A 25,772-nucleotide genomic window follows, 5' to 3' on the forward strand; every position below is an offset into this window, starting at 1 on the left:
TCAGTGCATCTTTCCTCTCAGGGCATCACCAGCCCTTTTCCTCCTGGCACTTTAGCAGCATTTTCACAACATCATCAGCGCCTCTCAATACTGTTTGCATCTTCAACGCACCTCGACACTCAGTACTTCATCAGCACATCTCTTCTGTAATTGTCACCAGACGCTCTTTTGGGGGAAGACAACTGTATTCCTTTTTTCAGGTAAGTCTCCTCCAGCTTTAGCCTAACAAACCTATAATAGAACCACAGACGCTTCTAATTCTCAGGCCCTTGCATCTGTCCACATCTCTCCTCTTTGTTACCTGCTCAAAGCTCTCTTAGCCTCAACGTAAACACATTGAGCAAATGACTGATGGTGGTTGGCCATCATTTTCTCCCTCTACCACATGCCGTAACCATTCTCTCCTTTCTCTACCATAATTTCTATCCCTTCACTTCCTGGTGTGGGGGTCCCGCCGAGGCACTCTTTTTGGGGGATAAAACTACTCTAACCCCGAGTGCCAAAGAAATATTTTAATTAATGTCAATTTCTGTATATCTGCTTCTATCTCTTTGAACACCAGTCGGCCTTGGCAGATGGCTTCTCACACTAAGCCTGGTTCTGCTGGAGGTTTCTCCCTGGTTAAAGTCAGTTTTCCTCTCCACTGTCGCTGCATGCATACTCCGTGTGAGAGATTGCAGAGAGTCAATGAGTCCATGCAATCAGCTGGTTTTCCTGTAATAAAAAAAAAAAAAATTGTGCAGTGCCTCAGAGTGCCGCTGTATAAATGAACGGAATTGAATTGAACTTTTCTAATTGCAGCTTTTCTCTATGTGAGTTTAAATGCTATTATACTGTTAAATTATAAAAAAATATTTAGACCACATAGAGGGATTTCTTTGTGCCTGTGTTAAAGAAAAAAAGTTTCAACTGTGTCACCAGCTTCTGCCTTTAGGCTGTGGTATTTTAAATGAATCTTTCTTACCCATTCATTTTTAATTCTATATTTCTAACTGCATGATTTATTCATACATGTACAGCCTTTTAGTGGTCTCTATGATCCATAATTTTTAATTGCATTATAATTACAACTTAGTTTACCTATGCCAGATAAAACCATGTCACTGCTACCTTGGTCAGCATTCTATATAATTTAGAAAAAGAATGATATGCATTTAAATAAATCTATATAGTCCTATGTTGCATCCTGTTCTCATATATATGGATTATGCTTTGCATATTGTAATAACATCAAATTTTGATTTAGCTGAGTCATCAAAGGCCCTGTTCTGTCAGCTCTTTTTTTCCATTCCCAAAGAGACCAAAATAAGAAACCCGTAAAGAGAAGAGGTGGATGATATTTTCATCTAGTTTTCATAGCCCCAGGGTAAAGAAAGCCCCTCCTTAACTTTTACCATGGCATTTTACTCTCTTTATCCCCCTTAAATGTGAGCTGTTCAGAAAGAAAAAAAGGACCAAAGGCCTTTTGACAGCAGCTCTGTTCTTCTCTGCCAGAAGCTGCTGCCTCTAATCACCCCCATAATGCTGCTGACAGCGCACTGCTGGTGCTGCTTAAACAAAGGACCCAAAACAAAAAGAAATCCCTCAGAAAATAGGTTCCTGTTTATTAGTTGTCTTTGTTGAGCAAAACATGCCAGCAAGTCAATTTCTTTCTATCTCACATGACTGTGAGCCCATTAAAGCAGTTTTCTTTCTGCCTGTTTCTCTGCATAGTTCTTTTACATTTCTATCACGCAATCTAGAGGATTTGATCTTTTTAAACTTTCAGTTACCAAATTGGTACAAATTAGACTAAACAAAACAGTCTCAAAATTGTTTCATCTGCCTGTATTTTTCTTTACCATATTCAGGCAAGCTTAAAGTGAATCACTCTTAAGTGGTCGGATAATAAATGCTGTCGTACAGCACATCAATACATTTTGGCTTCTGGCTTTACCCCCCTATATGACCAAGAACATTTTATGCCACAGATGATTTTCTCCACTTTTTTCCAGTTTCACACTTTCCAAAAATTAAGAAATACATTTTCTTAGTTTATTATGTTTTTAGTTTTTATTTCATTTTATTTTTTTTAAACAAATTAAACTTCCTTATTTAAAAGAAGAAATTCAAAGAAAGGTTTAGGTATCTCTAAAATAGTTCCAGAGATAAAATATACTTATAACATGATTTCATTAAATTTTAGTTTTTTAATAATTTATTTGAGCCTCTCTTTTTCAGACTCAAATCATGCCCAAAACAAGTTTAATGGATTTAAAAATACCAGAACTGCAAGTAAAGCTTTCAGATGCCCCCCACTGGTATTTTGGCAGGATGTCACCCACCATATATTAAATATTCTGGCCTCATATTTGACTGGTCATCTTCACAGACTTAATGATGTTCATTTCAACTGGTTGGTTTGCTTGTATTAATGTATTTTAATATATTAAACCCATTTTCAGTAAGTTTAAAGTCGGGGATAATCACAGATAGCATTTAAAAACATAATCTGGTGTGTGTCCAAGTTAACTTTTCAGCTACAGTTATGAGTTTATGCATAGTCCTCATCTTATTCTGTTTACTCCTCCAGACAAACTCCTCATCTATGGGATCTAATTGTCCACACCTTGGCTCATCTAGCTATAAAACCTTTTCCAGAAGGCATGTAACTTTTTCATGAGTGGAGCTGCATATTTATGTTGAGCTGATTTTAAAGAAGGATCTTATTTCTTTTTCAGCACCCACTCCGTCATGGAAATTGGAAACTTATTTCATGGTGGGCAGCAACACAGGTAATCTGCCTTATTAGAGTTTATGATGGGCCTTATTTTGCATTAACAATGTTGAGCCTGTGTGGAGCTAAATCCATTTTCAATTCAAACTTGTGCATCCAAACCTACATTTTTTTTCTCCTGAAAATCATAAGTGGTCTCCAGCAAGCAAACCTTCTCTGGGTTGAGTTGGGACATACTTGTCAAACCAGCTGCAAACAAGACACTGTGACACCACTGAATGCGCCCCCTAATTGGCTCCACTATCAATTCTTCTTGAGCGGGACAGAGAGGAAAAAAGCTCAGCAGCATATTTATTGTGCCTCCGACAGGCTATTTGCATACGTTAAATGAAATCCCCATCAGCCACTCAGATATACTGTACCTCTGCTAGTGATGGATTAATACTCTTCATGTTACATTCACTGGATTTAGCCACAAGCTTCTGCTTGCAGATGAGGCTTACTCCTACATATAGGCTGTAAACAGCAAACACAAAAGCCCCTTGGATGGAGCAGCTGAGCCGAGGCAACCATACGTGAAACTTTCACTCACACCCAAGTGTACTGTCACACATGAAAGCTCTAATCCTATGTTAAAACATCACAATACATGAGCACAAAGAAACACTACACAATAATAACACCAGACACAAGCCAGTAAATCCATGTGACAGATGTGTGTAATTAGAAGGCATCAGAAAGCTCTGTATTTGGGTATTTAAATTATGTATCCTTCTTAGGTCTTGAGGCAGTCCATATGGAGAGGTCGTGTACACTACAGAAAGAGAGAAAATGAGGCAGGCATCCTGTCTTTTTAAAGCGACAATGGGAATTTACGGTATGTTATCATCATCTTTATTCACAATCTGTTTATTACAGCCACCTGTCGCCCCCCTAAAGGGATAGGCATGATAAACATGGGAGGAGGCAGCTTTTAGTTAAAGCTGTAAAACAGTTATTGGCAGCTGCTCTGGTTCTCACCTTAGTAGTGAAGGACAACGTAAAACAATGTGATTTTATCTGCTAATGCATGAGCAGCATGTATCACAGTAAAGATTATTTTTGTTAATAAAACATTTTTTTCTGAACTGGTGGATAAATAGTGTTATCTGTAAAATGTTCTATTTCTGGGAACTGATAACAGATTTCAGACAGGTTAAACTTTCGTGAAAAAGTGGACAGTCCTTTCATGCCTAACTCACTGAGTTGTTACTTCAAAAAAAAAAAAAAAAGCTTTAAGACTTAAGCTGCCATCAGTTTCTTTTTTTATCTTTCCAGGGATGCTTTTACTGTCAAATGTGTGGCAGTCCAGTCACATCTTTAAAGTCTGTTTGTTGCTTTTGAAGAGTCGTTTTTTGTATGGTGCAGGATGATTGAAAAGGATGGGGTAACACTTTCTTTGATCTGAGGAAGAAGGTTAAATGTTTTATGAGTAATCAAGTGGTCAACTAGTTATTTGCTGAATTAATCATAAAGCAGTGTAGGCTGTTGGACTCACAAAGGTTTCCATCCGTTAAGGTGAATTAATTTTTATAAGAGCAGGAATAGTTTTAAGATACTAAGAACTATTATTATTTGGTGATTGTCACAACATTTAAGAAGTACTTCCATAAATCCACCATCTATAAACGATGCTTACGTATGCAGAGAATTTATCAACTCACCAAAAAACAAACCCCAAAAGATGAGCAGTCTGGCTTATATGAAATTGTATATTTTACAGTATCAGTTGTGTGGAAATCTGGATTAATCTTTATCCAAAGTAGCATCTCTTCATACCATTAAACCATAACGTGGCTTTCAATAGTGACTGGATAGAAAGTTCTATTTCATTTTGTGTATTTATTTTTTTTGAGCCAGGGACCATTTCAGATTTGGAAAACAACACAGTTATCAAGGAGGTTTTTTTTATTATGTATTAAAATGCAATGACAGGTAGGCTAGCTTTTTGTTGACCCTTATTTCATGACAATAATGACTTTTAATAGAATACTAAAATTGGTTTGGAAACATGCCCTTGTAATAGACAAACTATTAGTATCTTTTGTACTATTTATTTAATTAATAAGACTTTTCAACATTAGCCATTGTACCTAAATAATGTAAAAAGGCCTTATTACTGCGTCCTGTTTTGTCTCACTCATGCAAACTAAGTAACATAAAAAATCCACATTATTACACCAAGTGGTAAAGCTTTGCTGTAATTCTACTATCTTGATACAAATTGCTATTACATGCTTTATTGACACATGGCAGGCCATTTAGAAGACATTACAGAGTTGGAAATATCTGGTTTTACTGTAATTTCTTTGGATGGCCTAAAGCCTAACACTTGGCAGTGCGATGGGAAATAAGGCTTTTGATAAATTGTTAGTACGACCAGCACATGTCCAGTCAAGGAGGCTAATATAACTAATTATAATTCGTTTTCATGGCACATGGTTTTATTACAGAAACCATAGGGAAGTTAAATTCTGTCTATTTAAGCAGAGTCTTTTAGTAGTTGGACCAAGGTGACCTGCCTGCACTCATTTCAATCTGAAGACTTACAAGGAGACAAGAAGGCAATTAGAGAGTTTATTGACGTGAATGAACATAAATATTTTGGTGCTCAGCCCCCCCGGTAGAAAACGTAGAGCTGAGAATTGCTGATGATGATAGAATGGGTAAATTATGTGAATAGATATGTCTTCCCCTCAGGGTGTGGACACTGGCGGTGAAGAGGTGGAGGAGGAAGGGAGATGATTGGAGTAGGAGGTGGATCAGGGTGTGAGGGGGGTGGAGGTTGGTTGCAGCTTGGTTGGAAGGCAAATAGGAACACAATGAGGAACTTGGATGCTATTTGCTGCTGAGGAGGCTTAGTGAGAAAAAGGTTGGCAGATGTAGATCTACAAGATGTGGCATTCAGGACATTCAGGTGAGGGTCTTACAGACTGAAAATAGGCAAAAAACTAAGAAGCCCCACCTTGTAAATCTAATTTGTTAAATTAAAATGAGAGAGAATACATTAGAGTATTTTAATATTTTCTTTTTGGAAACATTTTGTTGAAATAAACAGCTGCTCTGGAACGCTCCTTACTGTTTAAACACATTTCACCAAATCACCCAAAAACTAAAACTTGCACCATCATAGCTTGAGTCAATTTTTGCAGACCTGGTAGAATTTAAATTAGACCACTTTCATTTTGAAACGGCTGAGAATATACCTCTCCCATCCGGGTAGATAAATGAGAACAGTCTGCTGATGTTGCATTTTGATTCAAAGGTTAATTGACAGCAGAAATATTTCACTCAGTCAAGCAGTCCTGTTTGCTGCATTCATTACAAGTACAAAGCTGCCATGCTTGGATTGTTAAGAAGAATGTCCAGATTTTGAGAGATTCTGAGCACTTGTTCTCATATAAGCCGAAGGTCACGTGTAATATAGCGAGGAGGTGAAGTACTTGATATTCATTTAATGTAAGAGACAGATATGAGCAAGCAGGTATATGAGAACTTTAAATGTCACTGAACAGCCAAGCCTGTTTATAACAGATTGTACATTTTTAAATGAGTCCTTGTAAAAATTAGCATTGTTAGATTGTACCTTTAAAATATAACTGAATGATATAATCATATATAATTGAAATATAACCTTAAAAGCAATAAACTGCACCAAAAAATGGCAAAATTTAAAAAAGATATTTTATTTAAATGTGAGCTCCCTTCTCCAAGAAGGTGGAAGAGGAAAAAGTTACAGCTGTAATTAGCGGTTTTATAATGCCCAGAAAGCCAATTATAGTTGCCCCTCTGGAAGTGAAAGTGTTTTAGAGATTCGAAGTTCATCCAACATTGAAAGAAGAAGTGTTAGGTGCAGTTACACAGAGACAAATGTAAAGCTGTGAGGATGTTTGATCCAGATATGCACTTATTATGGTTATTCTAATATCTATGGGATAATCAATGGTTATATAATGTTATTGATTTTATTACACAAAGAAAACTATAATAGCATAATGAAATAGTTTTGAATTCATATTTTTTAAAGGTACGATTGGTTAGATATTTTATGACAGTTAGCTGAATTTATATTTGAATGTGACACCCAAAAACATTTTTTAGTTAAAAAATTTCAGGAGCTGATTTTTAAAACAATGGCACAACAATATATTTGACATTTTAGCTGAAATTTAAACATAAATGGTTATTTTTTTATGTAAAATGTGTAAATGGAGTATATAGATTATATTCCTACATTTATTACCAGATGTGAGTAGTAACTAGTTGCATTTACTCAGTTGCATTTACTTGAGTGACTTTTTGAAAAAAAAAAAAAAAAAAAATCTTTTAGCAATAGATATTGGGCGTTGAAATTCAAAATTTTACTTGAGCAAAAATATCACAAAGTATCACTACTCTTACTTGAGTAAAATGTCAATCGCTGCTCCATCCATTGTCAGTAACTATTCTTAATGAAAACAAGCTTGTTTTAAACAAATATAAGTGACACACTTTTTCCTTTTTTTATACTCAAGGCTTAACATTTAACTTACTGGTTAAATGTTATTTTCAATATGCGGAGGTAGCCATGTCATTTGGAGGAACCTATTCTTATACATTGTATGTATTTTTTTTCCTAAGTTTTCAGTATTCTTTACACCTTTATTTCTACATTATTCTTCAAAAACTCATCACTTTGTAAAATATTTATTAAAATATTATAACCAGTCACACAGTACTTGAACAGCTTTTTTTACAAAAAGTGTATTCAATCTTACCTGAGTAATTTCTTTAAAGGTAACTTTTTTACTTTTACCTGAGTAAAAATATGATGAAGTTCTACTACTCTTAAGTACACATTTTGGCTATTCTATCAGTCTGTTTATTACATCTAATTCCTTATTTCCTGTAATGCATATGGTAAGGAAATATTTCTGTGTTTTAAATATGCTTTTTAGAGGCAAAGTTTCTCTGTTTTTAAGCATCATTCGAAAATAAAAATAACTTTTGAAAGTTTAGTATGTGCATTAATTTGAGAAAGATAAATCTATCAACAATGCAAGGTTAAAATGACATAAAAAAAAGACATAATTTAGGAAAATGATAAAAGAAAAGCCAAGCAGCGAACTGTATAGGTGCCATAATCATAGCTGCAGTTATGAGCATAGAGGAAATAAATACTTCATTACTTAACAGACAGAAAAAGAAAAAATGTCAATAGACGTGAGGATGATGGACATCTAATGATGTGCGGCTGGTTTTCTTTGCCCTGATAAGGGGGATTTTAGCTCACTCTGCTCACCAATGCAAGAACTTCCGTCAAGCTGGTAGGACCCATTGTCATGGAAACCACTTCTGCATTCACAGTGGTACCAGCCGGGTAGGTTGACACAGCGGGAGTGGTTGTGGCACTCGATCAGGCCTTCTGCACACTCATCTATATCTGAAGACACACATATGGCAACATCAGAAACAGTTTAAACATTTTTTTTTTTTTAAGAGGAAACTTGAATTTGAAACTTCAGCTCACTTTTTGATTTGATGTCCTTTTAAATCTAAACATGGTACACTGGCTGAGGAATATCTAAGCAGAACAAATCACTGCCGCAACTGCAGAGAAGGAGCAGTGTTTGCTCACATCAGACAGCTCCTCTGTCCTCTGTCTGCCACAGCAATAATCAAATTCCTCGAAATGGCTTTATTTTAAAGCAGAAATCTTTATATTGTGAATATTCCCATATAACTTCTCTAGCTTATTACAGCTCTCTCACTCAGCAAACTATGGTGTGCAGCATGCATACGCACGCCCAGCCTTAAGGTTTAAGGTCTTTATACCTTCTACCCCTTCCAGAGTAAATGTGTCTCATCCATTATGGATGCTGTTAGCCTGCTCCTCATCTACAGCTCTCTCCCTGCTGGCTCTAAAAGCTGACCTACGTGCACACTTTAGTTAAGGTGTAACTGAAGGTCACACCTTCGATTGAGTTAATGCAGAACTGGGCAAACAGAAAACAAAAGTCAGGGAATCTGCATTGACTTCTCCATTTTTCTCAAGTTCCTCAGCATAAAGGAATTGTTGGTGTATACTTTTGACTTGGTAACGAGAATGATTAAAATATATTTTATCACCCTAGAAGTTTTATTTTACTTTAAGGTTTGGACAGGTAAAACACATCAGATATCTTTAGTACATGTCCTAGAAACTGTTAGAAAATGTATGCTATTTGCATAAGATGTGTTCTTAAGCAAAAGCATCCAGTAGCATCATATTATTTACCACATTGTATATCATGTTTTCCAAATATTTAAATTAATATAGTTTTAAATCAAAATCAAATAAATGTTGGTAAAGAAGGTGTGTATATAAATAAATATATATATAGTGTACAAAGTGTACAATTTGCTATTCCTGTCTTTTTCCTTGTTTCAGTGTTACCAGTAGAATGATTCCTGGTCTACCTTTAAAGACTGAGCTTGAGTTCCTTGGCTCAGTACCTCCTATGTAAACACTACTGACTGTCTGACAACCCTACAATGAAACCAAAGCTATTCCTGCAAACCTGCTCTGGAATCAAATAATTTCCCTGATAGTAACTACTACACAAAATACCACATCCCCTTTGGAAATTAGGTATTTTACTTTCCAATATCCTCTTTCCACTCCTTTGAGTGAGCTGCTGTCACCTTGCAGACCGCCTCTCTGAATCACTCTTTTTCAATAAACCATTTATTTCACATCAGCTTCCTGTGTTTTTCTACATGTGGGCCAAAAAGTTACCTAAAATGATGCAGGCTATGGCCTCTCTGGTACTGGTGATAGCAGTTTTTAGATTGTTATTTATAGAGACAAAAACGTTTTTACAGAATGGGATTTGCACAATGTTCACCACTGTTCAAGTTTCCAATTTGTAACATAAGCTTAAAGATGGTACATAATATTTGTGTCAGCTGATCTAACCCAGTGCAATAACTAAGTGAACTATCATGAGAAATGTTTGACATATATTATCTGAAGATAAATATGTTTTTTTCCCCCTTTGGTTTTTATTTAGTTTTCTTTGTTTTGTGTGTGTGTGTGTTTTTTTTATAGTTGTGGCACGTGATCGGGACCCAATAAATCTGTCTTTGTGCTTCCATTGTAGGGTTGAATGGTGGCTATTGCAGATGAATTTTCAATTGGTTCTAATGTTCTTACATCACTGATACTTACTTACATCATAGTTGCCACATGTTCATCCAACTCAGCCATAAGTGAGTCACCTTGTCCTCCTATTCTTGGAAGCACCAGGTTTAGAGTATCACTGCAACAGGACCATAAGACTCTGGATCACTGGGCATAACGAAGGGAGAAAAAAACCCATCTCCCTCAAAATAATCTCTCATAACCAGCTGCATCCCTCGGTTCACTGTCAGTCCCTCAATATGTCAAATTAAGACTTTCGATCTGCCCCTCAGGGCCACTTGGCACTGACAAATTTGGTGGCTTTTTGCAAAGATTGTCTGGGATCGTGTTATGCTTTTGCATTTGGGTAAGTTGCATTTGAAATGAGACATTACTCTTCAAGGTTTTAGAATTAGTGAAATTATACAGTGATAAGTTGCATCCTTAAACTTTGTACCGCTATATCACATTAGAACTGTTGGTAGCTGCTAGTAGCTGGTGCAGAAAAATGACTGATAATCTTTACCCTCTTAAAACAGTTTATTGAAAATTTCCTCTTATCCTGCATAAAGTTGGGAAACAACATATAAATTACAAAAAAACAGACTTTTATCTTGTAACTTATTAAATATAGTTATAGTTATATTAATGTGTCTACAGTAATCTCGACGTATCCCATACTTGTTTCATAATCAACACAGTTTATGAGAATGTCATTCAATCACAACATAACAGCTTCCATTTAAATCAAGCTGTGCAGTAGTTTGTCAGTTTTTAATAGTAGGGTTATATTTGCTAAAGTCAGGGGTGAAATAAAGCTGGTATGTTTTGAGACTGTGTACAACAAAAAAATTCAGCGGCAGTTCACAGTACAGGCAAGAGGAGACATATATTTCACAACCAGCCATGACTGCATGTTGGGTATGAAAATTGATCCGATAGCAACATGCCGTCTAAAAAAAAGGACTTAATCTGTTTTGAAATTGTTCTTTACAGTCAGTCTCAATTGTTTCCTAACTACCAGTGCTGTGTTTTGGAGCTCAGCGCTGTTGCATGTTTTCTCTCCTCTCCCCTTGGAGCCTGGGGCTCTCAACAGTGGCCAGGCATCAAAATGTGAATTCCTGTGTTGCAAAATGTCCGAACTAAAATAAATGGGAGAGTTAGCAGTTGTGTTTCTTTTTTTTATTTTAACGATACCGTTTAGCTTTAACCAGACAAAGCATAACTGATTGAGCAAATGACAACAGAATTGAAAGCCATAGAATTACTGCTTACAAATGCTTATATATATATATATATATATATATATATATATATATATATATATATATATATATATATAAATGTTTGTGTATCTGGAACGTGTAACAAAAGTAATTTCCCTCTGGGATTATTAAAGTATGTCTGATTCTGAAATACAACCAATGCTAGGGGAGTGGTGTGTTTGTTTAATGCAATGTCGGTGAAGCATTCTTGTAGTTGCCTGAAATATTTCAGGGCAACTTAATAGTATGTCAAATAACATTATACATAGTATGTCATCAATACAGTACATGTTGGTGGAATTAAGGCACTGGAGAAATGTAAGTTGTAGTTTGATAATCAGATAGAATCATAGAATTCAAATCAGGCAGAGCTCTGGATTTAGTATAGTTTGGGCTTAGTTGTTCTCTCTGCAAATGGCAAGTTTAAGAATTTGTATGTCCTAATTATGTTTATTTGATTAGTAATTTAATTGACACTCAATTCAATAATCTATATATCACAATTAATCTTAGTCCTGTCATAGTCTATCCCTTATTCCCTACAATGGAAGCATATATTGATTTGAGTTTGGACCTTGCTGTTTTCAAATGCATAAAAGGAGAAAAAGGACATGGGCCAATAGGTTTTATGTGATAGTATCAGCATAAATATAAAACTAGTTTTATCCCTAGTTATAGAATCATAATGAAAATTACTTTATTAATCCCTTGCAGGCAATTCTTTTCTTGCAGTGCACCCATTTACAAAAGAGATAGAGCAAATTAAAACATAATAAAATAGGACATAAAGATTCAGTAGATGACGCCCCAACTCAGCATTGGTCGCTGCAATATCTGTGATCCAGATGCAAATATATTATGTGACAATACTGTCATTATCAACTGTTGAAAATAAGAAACAATGTTCAGTGTACAGTAGTTTCTGAAAGTAATGATGGGTGTGAGTCTCACTAGAAGTGTCAATAAAGTTTTCTAGAAAAAAAAAAGCAAAGCAATACATTATAGTGGATGCTGGATTCTGTTGTTATTAAACTCTGGAATGATAGAAAATGGCAGTTTAATGGCCGCATCATTATGAAAGAAAGAAGGTAACAAAAAAAACAGCAGCCATCTGCAAAGCAATCAGTAACTGCAACTGCCTAGAAGTCTGTGTGGATGTTTACTGGGTGCTCTGGCAATGACGTAAAAGTCGGATCAAATGTCGGATCAAATGTGACATGACCGTTCACAGGGGATTCAAACCTCTTGGATAAGTATCTGATTTAGTCCACATAGGGAGGTTGCTCAAATCGGATTTTTTGGTCAGTAAACAAATTGGAATTGGGCCATTTAGACTGCTGTTCATTAGTCTGAACTCATTTGAATAACAGCAAAAAAATCCGATATAAGACGCATTTGTCTGCAGATTAAATATAGCCTAATTAGTTCTTTTTAATAAATGGTAGATTCAGTTATATTCAGCTCTGTACATTATTCAAATAATAGAAAGTATTTGATTATAGATTGAAATCATATTACTGAAGGAATGCTTTCTCCAAAACTGCCTTTGCTTTTTATTTATAACACAGCAACTTGTGTGATAAAATCACCTTTATCCACTGTTGTTCCAGTGAGGATTTTAGGATACCTCAGCACTTTAAAGTGCAAAGTGTAAACAGCATGTTTTACTCCATACTGCTTGACTATTTTGTCAATATTCTTGATTTTAGAGTAGCTAAAAGGGAATGTAAAGAATATTGGAAAAATTTTAAATATAATTCGCTAAAGAGAATTCATTTTCTCTTGACAATATATTTAATAAAAAATTATGTTAAAAACTGAATGTATCTGAAACCCCAGATTGTTTTATTTCATGATATTATATGAAGGTCTTATTTAAAAACACTTTATAACCACTTTTGTTTAAAGATGTATTAATTAAAAGCTGCCTGCCCTTTTTATCTCAGCATAGTAAATCAATTTCACTTCACCTTAAGTCAATAACTGCTTATAAGTTTATTTTTGGTTGTCTATTAAAAAGTGCATTTTTCATTTAACTGTGTTTGAGTAACTGTGTGGCCGTGTTCTGCCTTCTCTTCTGCCTGTCTGTGAAAGTGAAGTGGACAGATGACCTTCCTGTGATATGAGGTACAATATGCTTGACTCCACACTCCATCAATCTGTGTTAGAGCCATGAAAGAGAAAAAGGCATGAGAACACTTCCACATTTTCTCCTGTTTCCTGTTACAACAGTACTAACATTCATGGAATAGATGATAAAAATAAAATAGAACAGGATAAATGGCCAGTCTGTCTGTATGATTTGATTAAACGATTCTCTAAAGTGCAGTGAGATGACATGTGTTGCAAATTGGCGCTATGTAAACAAACTGATTTAATTTTGATTTGATTTAACAAGAGCTCTTAGCACTAGGTAAAAGGTTTACCTTTAGTGTCGCCTGAATATTTTTATTGAGAAAGAAAAGCTTTATAACAGCCTGTGTTTAAAAGATGTATGAAACAGACGTATGAATCTGTTATGATGTGTTTGAATGTTTACAGGGAATCTAAAACATGCAAAGCCATTTTGTTAAATAAAAAAAAATAATAAAAGCAGCATTTCTAATACATGCAAAGTTGTTTGAAAAGTAAATAAATACTAGTAATTTGAAGAAAGCTATGCATTAATTTAGGAAAATCAATATGGGTTGTATATTGTTTTAAAAATAAGAGAATAATTTATACTGTTATTAAATACCTTTGGTTAATTATGTCAATTGTACATATGCAGAAAAGTGGTTTGACATTCAGAGAATATGTGACAGACATTTTCCACTGTATCACTTCAATAACAACCTAAGGCAGCAACCAAAAGGCCATCGGAAGGAGCCTCATTAGTAGGATGTCTACATTTTGGTGTCCTATTAATGGGAAATGTGCTTTCAGCAAATTATTACCTACTTTGCATAATGTTTTCCTTCCCTTGCCCTTCTGAAATTCTTCAAGGAAAACATGCAGGATCATTTTGCAAATGCAAGTTACTAGTTTTTTAAAGCCGCCTCTTTGCTTTTCATCAAAATAAATGTAGTTTGAATCCAAAAATAATAAGCAAGCTCCCAGAGGAAAAGGAAAATATGTTTTTTTTTTTTTTGTGCATGGCGTTTAATTATAAGTAAACAGCACTGCAGATTTAACTTATCACATTAGTAGTTAACTGGTAGACAGATTTATTCTGTTTATTTGGTAAGTTAATTATATCTTGGTTGACAGCATTCAATAAAATCACTTGCAACTAGATCAGAATTTTTTTGAATTTACCAAGTATTCATAAGTTAACATGTATTGAGTTTATTATTTTTGATCACACAACAGAACTTTGAAAAGAGAAATTTAGAAAAGCAAAATAATGACTCAAGAGAAGCTGAACCTACAGTCCCCCCAAAAAGTTTTAGGGCCCCTTAAATATGATCGCCTTTTGCCAAATTTCAACTACAAACCTTACTGTTTAACAGGGGTCTTCAACTTTTTCCAAGCTAAGGACCCCAAAACCTATGGTGAGATGGAGTGGGGACCCTCTAATTATATATTTATTCTATGAAATTGTGTTCTATTAAACTGGTCCTATAGTCACTCTATTACATATGGAGTAATGTAAGTAAAGTTATTTCTCCCTGGGATTATTAAAGTAGTTCTGATTCTCATTCCTCGTTGATGAGACAGGTGTTGTGAATAAAACGGCGCCCAGCTTGAAAGAGCTCCTGTGTGTCGCTGAATGTGTGCATTGATGACTGAAAGACATCTTCTGCCTCCATTTATCTGTTTACTACAGTGTGTTGAATTCATGTTAATGTGTATTTAAAGACATTTCAATTAGTGGAAAAAATTGCAGGAGGGAATATAAAAAAAAGTATAATCAACTAAAACTTTCGCGACTCCCATGCAGTACCTCTGTGGACCCCCTAGGGGTCACGGACCCCCTGTTGACGACCTCCGCTGTATAACATTCATTATTATCATAGGAGGGATGTGCTGCTGGAGGGCTAAGTTATTTTTTAGTCCTGTCATTTCAAACTTCAAAGGAGGTTCCTCACAGCGTGCAGCAACAAAATGTCTTTCATTCAAAAATTGTTTTATTCTTACATCTCAGCTAATTTTTCAAATAATGTGTTGTTCTTTCTCAGATTTCAGCAAATTCATTAAAGTTAACATTGGACTTTAGCCCACTTCTAATAAGTCTATCCATGCTGAAATGTCAGTTTAATTTTGTCTTCATGATGTTTTTCTTCAACAATTTCTTGTGACGGACAACTGGAGGTTTTACAATTCCAAAGGATTGCAGTAGATTTGAAGCAGGAGTATCGGAACAAGAGGCTTTGCTGTTCTGGCTTTTCATCCAAGACCAGATGGCAAGCACATTTATATTCTGAAAAAAACAAAACAAAATCAGGTATGATACAGGACAAGTTTTGTGAACTTTTTTCATAAAAATGTTAGATGTAAAACTGCTTGCAATCTGACGCTTTTCAGTTTAAAGAGCCTATATCATGCAAAATTAACATCTTGAACTCATAAGTATGCTGTTTTTTCATCAAAATCATACACACAGTGGTATTTCAAGAATCTGTGAGGAATCTTTTTTTCTGAGCTCTGTTGTCTAACAGCACAACCCAGAAGTTGTACTATGAAACCACACAGTTAAAAAGTGAGCAGCTAATGATATGTTCTTCGACGGGATACAACCTGATGCTCTGAGGCAATCTGACTGCTCACTCTGTGGGTCCAAAGACCATACATTGGACTCAATCCCGTAGAGAGATGGTACTGGTCAGACTCTATATGAGAATTCCCTTGTTTGCACATGAGCATGTTCATAGCTCTGCTTCAGCTAGATACTGTCATGATCACCCTCACCAGGGCTCACAAAATTTCCAAAATGTTTTATTTTCATTCCTAAGATTTCTGATTGGGAGGTCGCCGAGAGAGGCTAATCTCCCCTCGTTATCCTCTGTATACTACACAAAACAAGATGCACGATGATGCTCAAACTTCACCAGATCCAAAGAATTCTTGTGTGACTGAAAAATCATCCCAAATGGCGAAATATTGCAATCTAAACCTGCCAGCACTGTAAACAAATGCTTACTTTCTTAGATCAGAAAGGAGTGATGTAAGGCATAGAGTGAAGATTCAGGCCCAAAGTTGAGACAAATTACTGTTATAGTGGCTAATCCGCACAGTGCAGAAACCTCTCTTTTTTTTAACGAATGTCTTATGCTGGGTTAACAATGAGCGCGACCGGAGCAGCCGAGAAGCATCTGCTGCTCCATTTTGGATGCTAGTCCACATTAAGGTCAGATGCACCTCAAGTGTGTGCAGATGCATCTGATGCTTGTACTGCTCTTGTGTTCAATGGCAGGGTTGCTTTGCTATGTTTGCTGTGATAAGTTAGTGAAAAAATGTTTTAATATGTCTTGAGCTAAAAAGTCTACTTCCAAACATCATCTATGCAGTCAGTTGATAAAGTTTATGATCCCGCTTCAAATATTATTTTGCTGTTGAAGCCGCTCAGACCCCCAATTCCGATGGCGCGCCATCACTGAAAATCCCCAGCAGTAGCTGCTTCAGGCTGGCCAGCCTCTCAGAGGTTTGCACTACTGCTGGTGTTGGCTTGAAGTAGATATTTTCATGTATATGCTAAAAGCTGCAAGCACCAAAATAATAACAGCAGAGCTGAGTCTATCTCTTTGCAACCTACTAGATCAGCTTCTCTGATTGGTTGATGAGGCGCATAGAGCAGAAAAAGTTCATATTTTTCAACTCCAGCATTAGCCGCTTGTGAAACACTGCAAGGGCCTCAGATGCTAATATGATCAAGATTCGCTGCTCCTGGTGATCAAGATGCGCTGTAGAACCTTTGCCAGGACAGGAAAATGTTTTTCATTGAGGTTAAAAAAGAAAAGAAACATGTTAGTACCAAGGTAGTGCTAAAGTTATATTATGAATTTGCGCTCAAAAGGACTTTTAATGGTGCAAACCCACCCCCAAAAATATGATGTTTGACCTCTAAAAGAAATTGATAAAAAATTAAATAACCTTAACTGCTTTTTTCAAATATTTGACTATTCTTTCAGAATAGAATGATGGGTTATATTTCAAAGTCTAATAGAAATGAATTTGATTTTAAATTGGAGTTAGTAACCTTGGATAGCTTGCGGTGCACAGGACATGAATGCCACGCTGGATTTAAATTTTGATTATTTTTATGGCCTATTGGGTTTCTTCTGTTCGTTAAGCTCTAAAGTAATTAAATCTAATAATTTTGATGTACACTCTACAACTCTTAAACCATAAACAAAAAAATACACTTGTAAAAAGACAACACAGACCTTCAGAGAAAACAACTTGGATTTAAAAGGGTGAAAAACAACTAAATCCTTGTGCAGGTTACTCAGATATTATGACTGCACCCTGAATGCATGTGGAAATAAGATTTTTGACAAGCCTTATGGGGAAACCATAGAAAACAGGCTGTAAATAGCTGACCTGTAAATATGTGCTCTCTGAGAGCTGGCTGATTAGTTCTGTGAAATTGGACTGCCAAGACTGAGGGTTACATAAAAGAGGTAGAAAGAACTAGAAGAAATGGATAAAAGAAAAGGGTTGCAGCTGAATTAATACATACTGACAAAATGGCGAGGAAAGGAATGGACAAGTTAACAAAAAGGAAATTAAGAGATGTATGGAAAAAAGGATGGAAAAATAAGTATGAAATATTCAAAGGTATGAGTGAAAATAGAAAGATAGGGTGAAGAAGTGCGAGCTTAGAAATTGGAATTGAGGATAAAAGAGAGAATTATAAATTCACAGGAGGGAGTGGAAAACACGGGAGATGAAAAGGAAAAGAACGATGGCACTGAAAAACTAAATAGCAGCAGTTGTTGAAAGATAAAAAGGAAGGATGGAGGCAATTTGAGAAAACATATGAAAGACAAGGAGGGGTTAAGGCTAAAATTTAATTAGTAAGGAGGATGGATTGGGAATAAAGCTAAGGATAAAACAGAAGGTGGTGTTGAAGGTGCAGTGTAAAATAAAGAAAAATGCCAATATGTAATGCATGGTGTAAAAGGAAAGAATAGGAGAGTTATGAAAAAGAAATTAGATAAAGAAGAGAAGCAAAATGGATGTAGAGCAAGAAAAATTAACTGTCCCTTCCTACGGCTCTCATGGGATCCTCAATCTCTGCTGTGTTTAATTTAAATAAAGAGCCTGGAGTTAGAGCATAAATGTGTGTTTTGTATTAAGTGTGCACATGGTTAGAATCCCCAGTGGACACTTTATCCCAGTCCTACACTAACCAATTGTGCTTGGTGTCACAGAGACAAATCTCAACTTCAGCATAGCTATATGCATAACTAAACTACATTTTAAAGATTGTTTTAAAGGAAGTTGGGTGAAAACTGACTATAAATGAGTCAATATCTATAAAACAGACTATAATGATAAAAAAAACATATATTCTACAATCCTTATCTAAATCACAGCCCCAGAAAGAAAAGTCATGCACTTACTTGAGGCTGTAAGTTACAGAGTCATATCACATAAGAATAGTTTTGTTTTAAGGCATTCCTGAGGCAAGACTACAGCATGAAATATGTTGATATGGCTACATATTTCCTGCTGACTTTTATGTTTTTTGAACTGCTTATCATTAATATGTATCAGTAAACAAAAGCAACAATATAAAATACACACTCCCTAGAAGCTGTTTACCTTATCTCTCCTTAAGTGCTATGAAAGAAACAGTAAATTCAACTTATTTTATTCAGGATCATCATCTTCTTCTACTCCCCAGCCATGTGATTTTTTTTTCCTGCTGTGTCAAAAACTTTTTTAGATTAAACCATCTACACTTTTTGCAGCAGTCTGGATGAAAACATAAATAAAGACTTGACAATGTTTTTTAAATGAAGGAAAATTCATAGACCGTGCTTTGAGTAACGTACCCGTTTCACAGCGGCTTCCTGTAAATCCCGAGGGACAAACACATGTGTTTGGGGACACACAGGTCCCTCCACTCCGACAACCATCTTCACAGAAAGCTGGAAAAACAAACAGCAATGAGTCAGAAAATTTTGTCAACATGTAACGGCAGTAACCAATGAATATCTACTATACCAGTTTAATTCTAGAGCACTTTAAAGTGCTGCACCAAAAATCAAAACCATGTATATACATAAAAAAAAAAAAAGATAAAACCAAAGAGGAAGAAAGACAAAGAAAGCTCACTCTGGTTTAAAAGCGAATGCAAAAGAAGATTTCAGAAGAGTTTTACAAATATCACAAGCTGGAGCATGCCTGATCATCAGAGACAATTTATGACACAACTTTGGAGTCAAAACTGCAAAAGCTTTGTCTCGTCTAGATTTATAACCAGAAAGATAAAAAAAAAAAAAAAAATCTGGTCTGCAGATCTAAGAACAAAAGTATATAGGGTTAGAGCAGTTAAAATAATTAGAGGTGGCCAGTCCCCCTTGGTCCTCAAAATAAAATAAAATAATTACATATATTGTATATTATCAATTACATTATCAAGCAAGCTATATACAGGGAAAAAAATGTTTTCATCAGTCAGCCTGACTTTCACCTTAAGTCTTTAAGTTATTTTTCAGACCTAAAACTACGAAAAATGTGCTGTTATGTCCTCTAATATTCCTACAGACAGAAATGTGAGGAGCATTGGAAAGTTGATTTTATTATCCAACCCTTTAATTTAACATAAGTTTATTCTTAGGAATTTTAATATCCCACATTTGCAAGTAGCCTTGCAGGCAGTACCTAAACACATGAATGGTTTCAACACACCTGCATATGAATTTCACATCATGTGAAAACAATAAAAGTCACTGTTGCAAACTAAACTAGTCATCAGTCAACTAAACCCGATTGTATACAGTAGCTTAACCAAAAAGAGAGTTAACGGATATTTTAAAATTTTATAAAATGTATTCATGTTCATTTTTTATGCTAAGATGATGAAAAAAATCATAGATTTTAGACTTAAGTTGTTACCAAAGAAGATAAAATTGTGAAAAAATGAGTGAAAAAATTAGATTTTATATATATATATATATATATATATATATATATATATATATATATATATATATATATATATATATATATAATGTGAGAGACAGAGAGATAGATATGCTACTTTACCACTTACATTTTAAGACTGTAACCTTGACAGTGCCTTACTTTTTCCAACTGGAACCGAGCTACTGTCTGTATACTGCATACTGTCAACACAGCGGTATCTGTCTCTTACATGTCTAAAACCTAATTGAGTTTCTGGCAATCCACAATTATTTACTGTGGTGTTACTCCAAAATATCACATTTCTCTTTGAAGCTTTTTCTACAGTTACTGAAATGTTATGCAAGAGCAGGTATGACCTTTACAAAACAGCTTCAGAACACAGCTGGCTTCCTACAAGGAGGAAAACATAAAAAGTCTAAATTATACTTAGTTTTGCCTTTAAAGTGCAAGGATTTAAGTTAAAAAGAGTGCAGACTTAATTGAGTAGGTTCATTAAAGAGTAATTAATTGAGTATTTCTAAATGTAATTAATGACATGAATCAAGAGATGGGCTTTAATGGCCTGAAAAATCTATTTAAAGTTACATACCAAAGGGTGTGCAGGGAAAATATCTGTGTAATCTGTGTGCAGCGGCTTGTCTCAGATTAGTTTATGATACTAAAGAAGGACCATTTGTTTGCATAAATTATCACCACAAATGTTTGGGGGGAAAGGGGGGGCTTAATATACAAACAACTGCAGAGCAATATATAAAAGTAGAACCCAGAGCAAGGAGCAATTAATCTGATTGGTTCCACTAATAAAAATTTGTTATGAGGCCCTCATTAGGCGCCGATTGCCTCTGTACTCATACACTTCACTCTTAATAATGAATTAGACATACACTGATTTATCCATCTCGTGATTTAATAATTATTTCAACTTGATCAGCAAAATGCTGCCTGCAACATAAACTAAGGACTTATGATGTGGGGCATTTTTAGAGCTAAGAAAAAAAAATTATATATATATATATATATATACATATATATATATGCCTCACTGGCATCAAACAGTTAAGACGTGTCAAGGCAAGGAAGTTAAAATATAATCATTGCAGTACTTCTTGCATTTACAATGCAGTTGTAATGCAGTCCAACTATTAAATTTGATTGCTCTTTCAAAACCAGAATCTTAGCAAAAACTAAAGCAGGAAATTCTGGTTTTGCACACCCACCTCCTTTCAGTAGGATGTATTTTGCTAATCGCACACAGAGTTACTATGAAAAGATCCCAAACAAATACACAAACCGTTTGATCTAAAAGCAGATACATTCTTTTATTCTTAGCTCATTCTTCAGCAAGAGAATTTTCAGCATATTCGGGAATAAAGCCCCAACTTCTTCATCCATCTACCGGTATATCTCAAATCCTATTATACTCATGAAAAAGTTGATGCAAACTCTGAAAGCCAACCCAAACTGTAATTCTGAATATACTGCCTCCAACTTACAGTGCAGTATTTGATCTCACCATGGCTGCTTCACAGTTTACTGCAACCTGCTCTAATTTGTCTGATAAAGTTTTTCATTAATTATGATATAATTTCTATGCACTTTATATTATAGATTATGATTATCTTTTGAAACCTAAATTTCCAAGATATTCTCAAATAAAACAGATTCTAAGTTCACCAACAGCAATCAAACAATAATGATTAAGCATGATAACTCAATATTCATGCTGTGTTTACTCTAAAATTAACGTTCCCTGATATTGTGTAACATTGTAACCAAAGGAACCTGGAACAAATCTTATTTGAATTTGGTTTAAAAAATAAATGAATAAAAACTATGTTCAGCTCATAAAGAGGAAAAAAAAAGAGTGTTGTTTTCCTGCCACATACATCTGCACGCTTTCAAAACATGGCAGTGATATTCCATTTCTAGGCAGGATCGAAAGGAGAATCAGAAATGCATTGCTGAGCTCCACCAAACACCATGGGGAACACAGTAGACAAGTGAAATTTCACATTCATGAGAACAGACTTAGAGAGCTGTTGTTGTATTGCATTCTCTCTTATTTCCTTTTTATTTGTGCCTGCAGACATTGATGTTTGTTTCCTCGTCTCTGTCGCAAAAAAACTTGAAGTTTACCATTGATTCCACTAAGCCTTCACAAAAGCTGTTATCTTGAACAGAATAGCTCACAAAAAGGAGTCACTCCATCATCCCTCTCTAATATTTGTTTTTTCTTGTGCAAATTCTTAGTCATCTTACATTTCCATTTTCCTAAGTAAGTTCCTCAATATCTGTGATACCTGAACACCGCATCACCTGGAAGCAAGCTGCAGGGACGGATTCAGACTCCCCTCACCCCCCCGCCCCCTTTAAAAATATGGTCTCCTTGACCTCCAGCTAAATTATCTCCCTGTTAAGTGAGCCAGTTGCTGACTCGTACCGAAGCATGCTTATAGACATAGATTTGCTATTTGAGTTCCACATTACATGCCATAGATTGCTTTCCAGTGGGTGGTAAGAATGAAATCATTCCACTTTGTGCCATGCAAGCAGCCGTGTATACGGTCATTGGGCGTCTAAGGAGCCATCTCAGGTTTAAGAGCAGGAAAGCAACAGAGGAAATGAAGTTAATATTCCACAATTTATATATGTATGAAGAGGGAAAAGAGCTTTGAAACTAGTAGACCAGAACCAATGTAATAATTGGCATTCATAGAGGTTTAACGCAGTGAAGTAGTGTGCTGCACATTTTAACCCCTCAATCCTCATCATATGTTTAGAAGGAAGTGTAAATCTTACGAGTTGACAAATATTTCAGAAGATTATTTTCAAAAACCTGTGTTAACCTTCTGTTAAGTGTTTTATAAAGGTAAACCACCTTTTGCTAACCAGCACATTTTTAGTGTAGCACTATTACAAAAGCCTGTCAGGTCAGCTTATCATAATATGTTGTAAAATATGCAACTCTGAGTAAGTAAAAGTGAATATTTTGCATATTAGCTTAACTTTTTCTCATAACAAGTGGAGCTTTAAATACAAATAAGACTGGTACGCTTTAAGAAATAACATCTTACTCAATAGTCAGAGCAGTCATCTTAGAATTGGATCAGTGATAGTAGCTGTCCTGATGTATATACAGCAATCTTTACTTTAAAATCTGCCTTGCCAGTGAACTTACATGAACTCTCTTCCATATTAACACACACTTTGTGGACTTATCTTTTCTTTTAAATAAGTTTTGAAGAGGTTTTGACTCTAAGTATATCTTCCAACACATGCAGGTAAGAGAAAGCACAGTAGAACAAGCACACGTCTTGTGAAGACGCCATTCATTAGCTCTCAAAGAGCAGTGAATGTGTACCTTGAAAAGGGATGAAACCAGCTTCTGTACTCTCTCATCTACTTCCCTAATCTCAGAGGACGAAAGATGCCTGCTGCCTCTTTTACTGCAGAGGGTGTGTATAATTTTTGCTGAGCTTTCTTGCTAATGAATGCACAACAGCAGGCATAAAAACAAGCACAGAAGTTTACCGTCTGCTGCAAAAGGGAACCGAAGAACCCAAAGCAAGAACTGAGAAGGTAGTATATTCAGCTATTTAGTCATACAAATACCCCACTTCGTCATTCATCAGGGTGCACGTAGTTCACCTTTAGCAGAACTCTCAGTAGGGTCTTTTATTGAACATCACAGATAATGACTGCACTTACAAGACAATAAGAGTCTGGGCTAGGCTGTCGGCATGGATTAAAGCTGCATTAAAGAAGGTTTTTACAGCCATAATGTATCTGCAGAGTGTTGAAAGCGAGGTTGATCAATACTGCTGACACGACAATTTATTCTGCGGGTACTTCGAGAGATTTCTTGCTTTGGAACAAGCTTCTACACATTTTAAACGGCCCTTCAGGGTGGTGTGTTACAAGCAACTCTTCAGAATCATATCCTATTGGGATATCTGAGACATTGGAGAGCAGTTTAAGGAATAAGGAGATTATGCACTGTTGTATCTCTATTACCCATTAGTTTGATCCAAAAGCATGAGCTACTGTAGATCCAATTTGGCCACAATAAAAGATCTTTTTACAATAATATATCATTTCTGTTTCCATTAAGTGCAGGTTTTCTAACTATTCAACAACACTTTTTTATGTTTTGATAGGATATCATAGACTGGGGTTTATTTTCCGTTCAACTGTCAGTTCATAGTGCAGTGGAATTAAAATTTAAAACAGGCTATCAAACAAAACACATCTTTAGTTTCAGGGAGTTTCTTGCACAAACAGATAGCATCATAGCTAAACAAATGATGAGGTTTAAATAGTTTTTTAATACAAAAAATTTGATTTTTCAATTTACTTTCATATTTATTACCTTTTCTTATTTACCCTTTAATCTACCAGCTTTGTGTTACTAAATGACTAACTTCCTGCTTAAACTGTTAGAAATCACTTAAAACCATCAATCCAGTTAGCGGCTGAAGAGCACCAGTCTATGGGGGAAGGGTACAGCCCGGACAGGTCACCGGTCGGTCACAGCAACACGAAGACACAACTGTGCACGCTGACACATAAAGACGATTTAGAGATGCAAATTAACCTAACATTCACGTTTCACACCATGCATTGGGGGAAGATGCATACTCCATACAGAAAGACCCTAAGCTCGGAATCAAACAGAGGACCTATTTTTGCAACAAGGCAACAGTGCTACAAAATGCACTGGCCTTACTTAAAACTAGGATTTATAATTGTAAAATATACCTTTTACCTTTACTATATACTATATAATATACCTTTACTTAATAAAAAAAAGATAAAAATTGGACACACCAACCTTTAATTCCAAAAACAGAGTAGCTTCAGTAAAATATGACCTCAGACAAGTCAACAGTTACATTAAATTTGTACCATTATCAATATTTAATAAGGCTTTAGTCATAACTGTAAGAAATAAACATTTTCATTTTTTCACCATACAGTTTTTAGGGAACATATAGTGAAGCAGCACTGATTCCACTGTCCCTGATGTGTAGCTTCATATGGCCAGTTAGGTGACTGACACAACCCCCTCTAATGAGTGAGTGCAACTTGGTCAAAAAGACTACTTTTTAAAGGACTTTGAGAGGTCAGTATTGTAAGAAAAGAACTGTATGTAATTTACTAGTAATTTAAGGAGTGGCAAATGGAAGAGAGACATCCCTGACTCTTATTAGGATAATCATGTTATATATACACTGTTCTAATTTTTTAAGAAGGCAACATAAATCTTGACATATGTGTTTGACAGCCAACTGACAGCTCTACTTGAACAAATGACAAGGATTATTATCTAATACGTTCTTAAATCCAGTCCAACCATATAAAGAGCAGAAAGGCGCGAAGCTATGCTTCTGCATAAGCATATTTTCATAAAAAATAGCATCCACCATTTATTTATTCATCAATGAAAACATAGTGGGAAGCCTGTGTAAACCTTCATTCAACCGGGTCATGGCATAGCAAGCTATCCTGACGTAGTCCTACTCAATTCTAGTCA

General features: G+C 35.5%; 1 protein-coding gene across 1 annotated transcript in view; it reads right to left on the reverse strand.

Moving 5' to 3' along the window:
• The window catches only part of nell1 (neural EGFL like 1), an 85,347-nt gene that overhangs the window by 10,447 nt on the left and 49,128 nt on the right, over positions 1 to 25,772 (reverse strand). Inside the window, exons 3-4 of the mRNA XM_015399443.1 lie at positions 19,144 to 19,239; positions 8,037 to 8,177 (exon numbers count right to left, since the gene is read on the reverse strand). Of these exons, the coding sequence (XP_015254929.1) occupies positions 8,037 to 8,177; positions 19,144 to 19,239 (237 nt within the window). The remainder of the gene's footprint in view (positions 1 to 8,036; positions 8,178 to 19,143; positions 19,240 to 25,772) is intronic.

Source organism: Cyprinodon variegatus, unplaced genomic scaffold (assembly GCF_000732505.1).
Source record: "Cyprinodon variegatus isolate N-32 unplaced genomic scaffold, C_variegatus-1.0 Scaffold1013, whole genome shotgun sequence".
NCBI classification, from domain to species: domain Eukaryota; kingdom Metazoa; phylum Chordata; class Actinopteri; order Cyprinodontiformes; family Cyprinodontidae; genus Cyprinodon; species Cyprinodon variegatus.